This window comes from Augochlora pura, chromosome 7, assembly GCF_028453695.1.
Source record: "Augochlora pura isolate Apur16 chromosome 7, APUR_v2.2.1, whole genome shotgun sequence".
Taxonomy (NCBI): Eukaryota; Metazoa; Arthropoda; class Insecta; order Hymenoptera; family Halictidae; genus Augochlora; species Augochlora pura.
In genome coordinates this window covers 7,725,973-7,738,351 of record NC_135778.1, presented here as the reverse complement: position 1 = coordinate 7,738,351, position 12,379 = coordinate 7,725,973, and the positions used below count along the sequence as shown (strand labels likewise).

The window sequence follows — 12,379 nt, the reverse complement described above, 5'->3', positions numbered from 1 at the left end:
ATTATAGAATATATTATATTATTGAGTATATCAATTTAAATACGTTATAAAATAAATAAAATTAAATATGTTAATTTAAACATATTATTGAATAAATTAATCTAAATATATACCATTATTAAACATATTAATTTAAATATATAATTTGACTAATCTAAAACGCTATTCAATATTCTAAACAAATTCAAGGGAGATTAAAATTGCTCTAAATAAAAAGAGGTGTCCCTAAATTATTAAATAATGTAAAACGGAAGAGAAGGTTAAAATTTACAGTGATTCCGGCGGAAAGATGATGCTCAATGTGCCGCTAACCCTCTCTCGGGCCGGGGTGGAAAAGAGAAGCCAGACGAGGATAGGCGCGACGGATTCGACGAGCCGCGGCGTGTAATCGGCTAAAGAGAAAGAGGACCCCGGACGACACCGGTCGCGTCTGACAACGACGAGGAAAGCAAAAACTCCGTGTCTGTCCATCGTGTATCGATCCACGTGGGTGCCCCAAGGAACCGCCGCGGCGCTCCAGATTCCGAGCATAACGATAATTCGACACTCGAGCGTAACGAACCTGTTCGTCCGGCCGAGTTTTCCCGGCTTCGGGGCGCAAGGATACGACGTCCGTCCGTCGGAGGAGTAAACGGGGTAGGGGGTAGAGAGGTTGGCACGACGATAGAGAGACAGAGCGGAATAACCGGTGAAACGTGGGCGGGGCGCGATGACAGTTGTTTGCGTGGGATCCTCCTCTCCGGCTCTTCCTTTTACTTTTCTTCCCTCTCTCTCTCTCTCTTCTTTTTTTTTTAAGAAGATACTCGCAATCAGCCGGTATTGTTCTCAAGGAGAAACTCCCCGCGGCGAAAACGAGCCCCGTCGCCGGCATGGTGCACCCTGGACACACTATTAAATCGTCACGAGGATCGGGATGCAGGAGAAAATCGCGACGGAAACGTGGATAGTTTTTCGTAGCGCGTCGGACTATACCCCCCCCCCCCCCCCCCCGCCCCGGCTCTCGCTGATCGACCCTTACCCACGTTCTGGGTCAACAAATCAGTGCATCATAAAAATATCGGCACACTTCGAGAACTTACGCTTTTTTCTAAATGATAGTTTACTTAATTATATATATATATTTTTTTTTTGAGAATTAGTTTGCTAGATAATAACGGAAATGCTTTGTTTAAATTTTATAATCATTTAGAATTACAAAAGAGAATTTTTTAATATTAGTTGAATATTAATAGAGAATTTTTTAATATTAATAGAATAACAAAAAGAAGAAATTTGTAATTCTTTTATCCGAGGCGGTAATGAAAATTCAAAGCAACAATTTTGAATGACAATGGAAAGTTGAAAGTTGAATTCAATTAAAATATAATAACTTATATATCATATTTAATACAATCCATATAGGTTTTACTAGTTTTACAAGCTTTATTTTCGTTGAATAGGTTAGTAAAAAATTAATTTAGTATATAAAGAATGCTTCCGCATTATTTAAACACAACGGTGTACCATTCTCTATAAACCCCCTCTTTTTTTCTCTAAAGAACAAGCATTTATGCTATTTATAGCGTTAATCACTCAGAAATTTCTTCGTTTTATTTAATATAACCCTGACATAACCTTAAAATAACCCTGCAAAATAGCAAAGTATCAGCAAAACATTAGCCGATTTAATGTTGACCGAAGTGCAGAAAGAACCTGACAATATTTAATTTCATTATTAATTCCATTTCCGTGGAAAAAGCTGCGCCGGAATGCATTTCATGATGCGGCATTGTTAACTTCCGTCTCGTTAAGATATTATGCAACGCGTAAAAAAGAGAAACGTGCGAAAGCAAAGATCTTTTGAAAAACGGTGCGCGCACGTGTCACAGTTGAGATCGAGAGAAATTTTTGCAGTTCCGCGCGCCGGTTCTCTCTGCGAGGAGTAGAGAAGCGTTTCCACGCGAAATTTTCCCTTTTTCCGCTCGATCGTGGCGCGTGTCCCGCGTCTTTTCTCTCTTCTGTTGCCTCGCGAGCGTGGTCGACGGTTCATATACAGGGTGATCCAAAAATGTCTAACAATCCGGGAACAGGAGATACCTGAGGTAATTTCAAGCAACTTTTTCCTTTACAACAATTTTCTACGAGGCGTCGTTAAGGAGTTATTAAGGAAAAACGACTGACCAATGAGAGGCGAGATCAGTGGAGCGAGACGGTCGAGCCAATCGGAGTAAGGCGGCCAAGCCAATCGGCACAACTCGGCTCCGCTCGTTAACTCGGTCGCCATGCGTCAGCGATACTCGCATCTCATTGGTCAGTTGTTTTACGTTAACAACTCGTTAATGATGCCTCGCAAAAAATTATCGTAAAGGAAAAATTTTCTTAAAATAATCTCAGCCATCCTTTACTTCTAGATTGGTAGACATTTTTGAGACACCCTGTATTACTTCTCAATTTACAACGAGCAGATAGTAACGACGAGATCGTGGACTGTTTTACAAGATAAAAAATTCCCTACACCCAAGGAAAAGTACTAGCTAATTCGTTCTTCCTTATGTCGTCTAAGAAAATTAATTCTTCGCACTCGAATGGTGTTCCAAGATCATTTTTCCGTTATTAAAGTTTCGTTTTGAAAACTCGCTGAAAGTGTAAACGTTTCGCGAATCATAAAACTCAATTTAACATGTATGGAGTGCACTTCGTCGTATGGAATGTAAATGTCATAAGGTCGGAAAAATTATTCTAGAGTCGCAGCGAAAATGGTTACGATCGCAAAGGGTAGGAAATAATACATCGACGATCAAAATTCTTTTAACCTTTACTGTAACGTAATTATTAGAAATAATTATTGGAACGAAAAAATTAGTATATTTAATTAATAGAATGAAAATTAGCATACGTGATTATTAGTACGTAAATCAGTATACATAATTATAAGTAAGTAAATTAGTATGCATAATTATTGGTACAGATATCAGTTTACGTAGTCATTAGTACATAAATATTAAATTGGTTTCTAATACGATATCATTGTATTATAAGGGGGGGGGGGGGGGGGGGGATGAATTTCTGCAGAACAGAAATGCCTGTTCTCTACAGAAATTACATTATTAGGTTTTCGTCCTCGCGTCTCAATTATCCGGCGGGAGTCGATTTATCCGAGCCGCTTGTCTCCTGATCAACCCCTTGCGCCTTGTGATATCAGGTCAGACACGTGGCTTTGATTTCACGCGTTGGATCACAAAATTCAGCCGAACGCAACCGGTACGATTATTAATAACCAATAACAACGTTTAACGACTATTAATATCTGATAAAAATTAATAATGATTATCAATAAAAATACCATTATCAAGAATCACTGTCCGACAACTTTAAAAGTATAAAATATAAAATAAAAATAAGAAATATAAAAATAAAACAACTACGATAATCACATTCTCCACAAATATAATAATTTAAATGAAAATAGTTAATAAATTAGATAAAATAATTCTTCGATTGTCGATAAAATGATCTGACACCTGTTGCAACGAACACGAATCACTTCCGGCTTTCTAATTCTCTTAAATGATTTTAATTTCAAATTTTTTAGAGTCCAATTTTTTTTAAAATTTCGAATTTCTTAAACTTCAGATTCGTATTTCACTGCTGAAATTCCAAGTTATCGCATTTAAAATTCCATCACTTTATTTTCGCGAATAAACGCGTAAAATTCGCCTTCCAGAATCGCGAAACAATTTTCGGGAATATATTCTATCCGGCGCGAGAAAAAGTATCGAGGGGGTGCAAGAGTAGTTGCCATGGCGGTGCGTTCGACGTTGCACTCATTTGATCGATAATTCTGAAGCTCGTTGCAGCGTGCCGCGGGCGCAACGGCAGCGAAGCAGCACGAGATGCACCGGTAGCCGTAATTATTTCTTCGAGCTTTTCTCCGCTCGTTCATTTTTCAACGTGCTCGCGGGGTGGGGGGGGGGGGGGGGGGGGGGGATAGGGAGGAAACACGTCCGGCAACATGTTGAAGCCTTCGGGATTGTCTGCGCGTCAACGTGAAAAATTATGCGAAAGTCTACATGTTCGAGTCGAGGCGTTGCAACTTTTTAATGTCAAGGAAACTTCGCGTTCCCGCGAAGGCCGCCGCGTTATCGAAGTTACAATACTTGCAATTTTACCGCGAGAGAAGGCCTTACGAGCTCGAACAATGGAGAACGTCGTGGTTGTGTTCGGAAACATTTTCGTGTAGTGGATAAGTAACAGTAGATTGAGTTGAAAATTAGTCGAGGTGGGCATGAATCAAGTTTGGAATAAATTGGAGTGAAAGGAAATTTAGTTGAAGATGAATCAATTTGAAAATAAATCCTCTTAAAGATGAATCAACTTGACAATGAATCCTCTTAGAAATGAATCAACAGGAAAAGAAGTCAACTTCAAAATAAATCCACTTGAAAATGAATCAACTTAAAAATAAATCCATTTAAAAATAAATTCACTTGAAAATAAATCCACTTAAAAATAAATCAACTTGAAAATAAATCCACTTGAATATAAATCAACTTGAAAATAAATTATCTTAAAAATAAATCCACTTAAAAATACACCATTTCAAAAATAAATCAACGAGACAAACAACAAAATAGTTCAATAATAAATGCAAAATAGAATAATATTATACTTGGTTCATTCGTCTTTTAATTAACAAAAACAAGTTTTAAGCTAAAAAAAAAACGCAGCCTAGTTATTTATTACCAATGCCAATTCATTTGATTTAATTTCTAAGAATTGAATAGTCGGTCTTTATTAATATATAATTACTTCGGACCAAAATTGACCCGGTCACCGCCCGGACGTCTTTAAGACGTTCCTTTTTTTTAGACCTAAAATCGACGTTTTCAAGACGTCCTTTTTTTTAGATTTTTTAGACTTAAAATCGACGTCATTAAGACGTTCTTTTTTATTATTATGAATATTAAAAATTCAAATACTGTTATATTTATTATATATTAATTTATATTTAATATATAAAGTAGAACGTTAGCCTATGCGTTGAGATTATTGGTTTCGTGTTCGGTGAGAAACTCGACCGATTCACGCTTTGGTCGACGAACGTGTCAACCGTGTTAAGCGATCGATGTTAAGCGAATTGCAACTTGTAAAAGTCGTTGTTGACTAAGATACGCGGCCGCGCGAAAATTTCCATTCCGATAGGCGGTTGTCGACAGACCACCAGGTGGCAAAAACACATTTTCCACGCATACTAATTGCGCGTAATTCACGCCGGCCGTCGGGCGTACGAGAGCGTTCGACATTTCATTGTCTTGCACACGTTAGGAGGACACGTGAAATTCATTATCTATATCTGGCGAATCGAGGATTCATATGCATTTATCTTGAAATCTGTTATGTAGACGCAATTTCAAAATAGTGAAAAGATTTAAAGAATTACAAAACGTCGACGCATTATTTTCAATCGATTAAAATTATTACCGAAGGCGAGAACCTGCTGTTTAGTTTTATAACCTGTGATTTTAACAATTTTAAATAAAAATAGAAATAAGGGATTCTCGAGGTAATTCCAAGTAGCTTTCTCCTTAACAAAAATGTTCTCTGAGGTATCGTTCACGAGTTATTAACGAGAAACAGTGACCAATGAGAGACGAGCGCCGCTAACGCGAGGCGGTCGAGCCAATTGGCGTAAGGCAGCCGAACCAATCAGCGTAAGGCAGCCGAACCAATCGGTGCAAGTCGGCTCCGCCCGATCGTTAACTCGGTCGCCTCGCACGAGCGATACTCGCCTCTCATTGGTCACTGTTTTTCGTTGATAACGTTAAACAAAGCCGCGGATTAAATTTCCGCGAAGGAAAAAATAATTCAAAATGACTTGAGGAATCCATCGCTTCTCGACTGCGAATGACTTTTGATCATTTTTCTCTTTACGTTCGTCTCAGCGTCTGAAGACGTCCCCTGTGCGTGCTCCGCAGTTTTTTTAACATGTGTAACCATCAAATCTAGATTTCAAATTTTGTCAGTGTATTATATGGCGCCAAGTAAGAAAAAAAGTGTTACGTAAACATAGGTCACATAGAGCTTTGTTGAGAAGTTATAACAAAAATTCCAAAGAGGAATACTAATCAACTTGCTGTTACTTAGATCAGCAATATCGTGTTTTCCAGCGTGTTTATGTAACCTATGTTTACTAACTGAGGTCACCAAACATTAAAATGAATTTTTGCCAGTAACAGCTATTAGTGTAAAGTATTCGAAGGATCGCGGCCCGCGCTGGTCGCGGCAGGTTACCGAGGCTGGTTCTGGCCGCAGTTTATGATTACGGCGCGGACGCGACTTCAGGCTATTTTTCAGATTTAGCGAAGCTTTCTGTTTCAATGGGATTTGTTAGATTTGGTATTTTAGCTAATGGCCCCAATAGTCGTTGACGTACCCGTGAAACCAAGCCAATCGTGGATTGTTAAGGCTCTCAGGTAAGCAACGAATATTTCTTATAACTTCTTAATAAAGCTCTATACGACCTATGTTTGCGTAACATTTTTTTCTTACTTTGTGCCATAGAATACACTGACAAAGTTTGAACATCAAAATTTGGGACTGTACGTATTAGGTCGTTCGGAAAGTTGTTTCGTTTTTTTCTTGGTGGAAATGAAACACAATAGATTACTAAACAAAATCTATTGTAAAAAATCAAACAAAATTTTTAGCAAACAAGACTTACTACATCAGTTGTCCAATTATATAATGATTATGCAGTTTAAGCGTGAAGTTGGCTGTGAAAAAATCAAGTCTTTTCTTGGGAAAAACGAAATTACTTTCCGAACAACCCAATATATACGTATTTATCGCGTTCGGCGATACAGCGACGCGCGTCCGGCTGCGTCTAGTTACGACGGGGATTGAAACGAGAATAATTTCTGTGTTGCAACAATTTACCTGTGTGTGGCCGAGGTGTTCCTGGACTTGCCGGCTGACGTAAACGATTTTCCCTGCCGTCGTGACCACGATAAAGAAGCCCCCGCTTTCGATCAAGTTCTGTTACGGTTAACAAAAACGATTCTTTAACATGTTTCAACATGTAACGATAACAGGACTGGATCGATTTACGAGTACTCACGTTGACGATATATTTTTCCAAGTCCAGATTGCCGAGCTCGCGGGGCAGAAAGTCTAGCGTGCCGCGTCCGAGCGCTGCAACAGAGCAAACAGGCGAGCGCGTGTTAAATAAATCTCTTTATAATTATTATATTATATAATTTTATATAAGCTTTGTACAATTTTATATAAAAAGTTTTGTATTATATAATTTTATAATTATGGACAAATTCAATGAACAGTTTTGGTTGGTAAGTGAACTGGTGGCAGATTAATCGAGTCGGTTGTCTGAAATTTATAGAGTATGGATATTTTCAGATTTTATGGGATTTGAAGACTGTATATGCTCGATAAGATGTCTGAAATTTAAAGACTATACATACTTGAAGAATTGTCTGAAATCTAAAGATTATTTGAAATTTTGAAGACAGTGAAATTTAAGGACTGTATGAAATTTGAAGACAGTCTGAAATTAATTTAAAGACTGTCTGAAATTCATTTTAAGACTGTCTGAAATTTATAGACTGCATATGCTTGAGAAAATGTTTGAAATTTAAAGACTATACATGCTTGTAAAGTTGTCTGAAATTGAAAGACAATCTAAAATAACTGTGACTATACGTCCTTGAAGAATTTTCCAAAGTTTAAAAATTGTCTGATGAGCTAGTCGCAATTTAAAAAAATGTCGAAACTGTATCTGAACTTACTATAGTTTGACCTGAGGAAAGCTGTAGCCAGCCTCAGGATGGAGATCTTGTCCATCTTCCTCGGACTCTCGGCGACAGCAGGTACGAGCTTCCCCATTGCCGTGATGTTTGTGTTGTGATTGTCGCGGCGTTGTTTTTCCGCCATGTTCCGCGCCGCCCTTGGATTGCTGTAACACAGAAAAAACAGAAATACTTCGTTAAAATCGTTCGTTTCTTCAACGAATCGCAAGCGATCCATAATATCTTCGAACCTCGCATGCCATTCAACGACGAAATAAAATAAATAAAAGGAAAGAGAAAATAAAGTAGATAACACGAAATAATATAGTATTGTATAATAATAATAATAGTATAATAATAATAGTATAGTATAATAGTATAATAATGAAATGAGGCAAAAGAAAATAAACGAAAGTAGGAAAAATCGACAAAGTAATAGTAGAAAATAAAATAGAATAAAGTAAAGGAAATTAAAATTAATGAAAATAGAATCAAATAAAAGAAGAATTTAAGGCAGAGTAAAATAAAATAAAATAAAGTAGAAGAAAATAAAATTAATGAAAATAGAATAAAATACGGTAAGAGAAAATAAAATTAATGAAAGTAGAATAAAACAGAAGAATTTAAAGCAGAATAAAATGAAATGCAATACAATAAAATAGTTCGTACAACACATAGTGTTTCTAACCCCCCAAAGTATAAAACAAAATTTGCGAACGACCAGCTAACAGTAAAATTGCCGGCTCGTAAAACGTTTCGAACCCTCTGGCATTGTTGACGACGCTAACAAGTGTTATCGGGCGCGGTATGGCATCGAAACGAGGCGTCGTTCGACAAAGCGTCGCTCGGTTCGAGCAACTACTTGTTGACCAGGGATTTGACAGGGTTGCGAACGGTTTCTGGCCGCGCGGCGGACACTGGTTCCGTTTCGCGCGGGAAGTGTCGGATTACAGAATCGATTCCGAGCTCGGCGAAATTGAGTTCGCGCGACCCGTCGATTCACCGTGGCCAGCGACGAAATTCCAGCGATTTCGGCGAACGATTCCGGCAGCCGCGGCGGCCAACGGTGTCCCTGTTTCGGGATCGTGTTACGCCTCATCCGATTTTTCTCGCGCAGAAAAGCGCTCCGCGAACGCAATATCCTGCGACGCACGTAAATCTCAGTCACGTGCTCGACGCGTGAGTCAACCGACGTCGGCGTCTCTAACCACGAAAATAATTCCACTCGGCGATGTGTACGGGGGGGTTGGTTTGCATTCTTACCGCGTACACTCCCGTTCATAAGTCAATGGACGCTTGTGCGGCTACGAACGATGTTTATCTGATTTTTGAGAATCGTCGGAAGGTATGGAACTTCGCTGGATTTTTAGTCGAGTAATTAATATTTATGGGTTTTATTAATATTAGGAATTTTTGTTGACGATGCAGAGGGGTTCAGAAATTATTATAGTAAGAGGATGATAATAAAGGTTTTATAAAATGGTAAAGAAGTAGGGGAGTGTTTATTTCAAGGTTGGTTACATTAACGCTGTAATCAGTAAGAAGATAATGAGAGAAGCATTTGTCGTATAGTAATATCTGTAATTTATAATGTAACATATGTTTTTGTTATAGATAGTGTTATCGTGAATGAATAATAGATGAATAATTATATAGTATATTGCCCAATATACTGTAATATTGCAGCATACCTTTTTGTACAGCAATAACTCTGAAATAAACTTTTTTCCGAAGGTATGACAAATTACAACAAAATACTAGGACGAATACGAGAATTTTAAGAATAAATTTCAGAATTTTCAGAATACATTTCAGAATAAATTTGAGAATTTTGAGCATAAATTCCCCCAAAAATTTGAGAATTATGAAAATAATAATATTGAGAACGTATTTCACTATTTTCAGAACGAATTTGAGAATTTTAACAACAATGTGAAGAATAAATTAGAAAATTATCATAACACATTTCTGAAATAAATTTGACAGTTGCGTGAATATTAATTGAAACAATAATTCCAGAATCCATTACAGTAAAACTAATTATACAGTACAAACTATGAAATAAACATCTCTCTACAGAAGTACGACAAATTCCAACAGCAACATTGTGACGATTTGCAAGAAAAAAAAATGATCGAGAGAATTTTTGAAATTCCAGATGCATGTAGAAAAGTATAACGCAATCCGACGACTCCGTGTATTACGTTGGGCAATGTTTAAATGTCTCGGATTTTTGTGAAAAGAGAAACTTGTTCACGCGGAACTGGTATACTCGCCAAAAGACGCAAAGAGAGAGAGAGAGAGAGAGAGAGGGGGATTAGCGTTCTGTCTCTTGCTTTCAAACATAACACCCACACTCTCTTTCCGAGAAAACTCTCTAAATTCCGTAATATATTTATAGAGAAGCCGATGGATTGCGTCTAATTGTTGCCAGCCTAGTGTACACAAACATCTTCATCGCGAATTCAAGTTCAACCGATTCGCGGTTGCCAAAACAAACAGATTCAATTCATTTCTTTCATGCAGCGTATCGCGCATGCGTGTGTTTTCCGGGAAACAGAATTTCGAATATCGTCGCGCGACGGCCAATTTATTATTTTACGATCAATTCATTAATTTACACGTTGCTTGAATATATTTGTAATATCAAATAAATGAATCATTAGAATGAGAATTAAAAAGATATACTGCATATTGTACAATTATAAATATATATATTACTATACGTGTAACATTATAAATATTGTATACATATAATAAACATCATAAAATAAGAGCAATTGAAAATTGACATAACCTCGACAGAGGTTTCCGAAATCATTTTCAGTAAAATCCGCGCGCAATTTAATTTAAAGTTCGGTGGCTGGCGGCGCGGTTGCGCGCAACGTCTTTATTGCGATTCCACTCTACGTACGTATAAGTGGAAGAAGGCCGACCGAAAAATTGATCAAAGAAGTGTTTTAACAGGCTGAACGAACAAACAAATGAGTTCATGATATTACGTAAGGACTTAAAAGAAACGAGCATGCGAAACGCGAAGACTATTTTGTACCGCGTTAAGACCTCTCTTCCCGTCACAAAAAAGCCCGACATGTGTTCGTTCGCGTAACTGGTTAAGCCGACACATCCCAGCTAATAATGGCTACTAGTATTTCAAAGACAAGACAGAAATGTTTGTCACGTGTCGGGCAAATTGCCTTAAACGCGGCGCGGTTAGGGCGCCCATTCACTTAGCCATGGTTACAATGTTTTTGCGATCGCCGCGCGATTTAACAATCCTTGATCGCGATCTACCGCTTTCCAATGCGAGAAATTCTAGGTTAGGTTTCGCTGTATGTTTCAGAATTTGCAGAGTAAATTTCAGAATTTTCAGAACGAATTTTAGAATTTTCAGAATAAATTTCAGAATTATCAGAATACATCACAGATTTTTCAGAATAAGCGTTTAAAATCATTTTAATGCTTTATCTAATTTGTTTATACTTAATAAATACTGTTGAAAGTGTAACTCTTAGAGAAGTCATAAAATTCAATTTAATATTTATAAAATGCACTGGGTTATGTAAAGTAAATATTATTAAATATTAAATGTAATACTGTTGATTACAATATTGGATCTTGAGGTAAAATGGCGTCGACTGCGGAGGATTAACCCCTTGCACTATAATAACGAGTTAGACTCGCGACAAATATTTAATGATAGATCTAATAAATATTCATATTATTAATTTCTTCTAAATCGAAATTAAATTGAATTCTTCTGTCATAAAAGTCTAGAAATGGAATTAAATAAAGTCAATAAAAGAAACAAAAATTATCGTTTAAGCAAAATATTATATATATATTTATTAATTTCAGCCCTTAGTCCCAAGAAATGGACTTGGTTTACAAAATACCCGTTACATTTATCCTTCCACGCTATCATTAAAAATATTAAGTACAAATAGATACTAATCAGCGGAGCGTGAAAGTAGTCGCAGTGCAACAGGTTAACATCGAACAAATAAATTCCGCCGTTTGAATCGTTCGAATAGAATTCATGAACCTTGCCGGCTGTGAACCATCGCCGATGCGCGCGCGCGCGCAACACCGTATCGGTCAAAAGACAGGAAATGATAAAGCGAACGGTTACATCCACGCTTGTTCCGTATCGGCGTCCCAGGATAGCCGTTTATTATACGGTTCTATTGTGACGAGAGAATCTACGCTCCCGGCTATTAATAGAATAAAGTGGCGTAGTGCAGTGTCGATTGCTGCTGTGGTACAGGGAGAGGACGAATCACGGAACAACAGAAAAGCGCGTCATCCGTAGTGGAATAATAACGAACGTAAATAGAACACACCATCTGTCCGCTGGCGACGATCGCGATAAAACAGTAAACCTATTTATTTGTGCCCGTTCGTAAACACCGATACAGCGTAGATAAACTTTTACGAATATGGGGCCGTATACAGTGTTGTTCATTTTTTTAAGAAATGATAATCAGTTGATCTGTGTTGCTTTGTGGAGGTCTAAGGATTCTAGAGATGGAGAAGGCAGTGAAAATTAATAAATGTTTTGGTTAGTGTGGATAATTGAAGTTTGGGGGTTTTTAATC

The 12,379-nt window shown here is 37.5% G+C and overlaps 1 protein-coding gene across 4 annotated transcripts in view; it reads right to left on the bottom strand.

The window, feature by feature from the left end:
- Nucleotides 1-12,379, bottom strand: part of LOC144473291 (uncharacterized) — a 124,779-nt gene that overhangs the window by 14,939 nt on the left and 97,461 nt on the right. For all 4 annotated transcript variants that reach the window (XR_013494542.1, XM_078187043.1, XM_078187044.1 and 1 more), the window contains 3 exons: nucleotides 7,782-7,948; nucleotides 7,097-7,170; nucleotides 6,916-7,014 (listed from right to left, as the gene is read on the bottom strand). Coding sequence is in view for 3 of the 4 variants with exons in the window: in XM_078187043.1 (XP_078043169.1) it covers nucleotides 6,916-7,014; nucleotides 7,097-7,170; nucleotides 7,782-7,948 (340 nt within the window). In the remaining variant the exon portion in view is untranslated. The remainder of the gene's footprint in view (nucleotides 1-6,915; nucleotides 7,015-7,096; nucleotides 7,171-7,781; nucleotides 7,949-12,379) is intronic.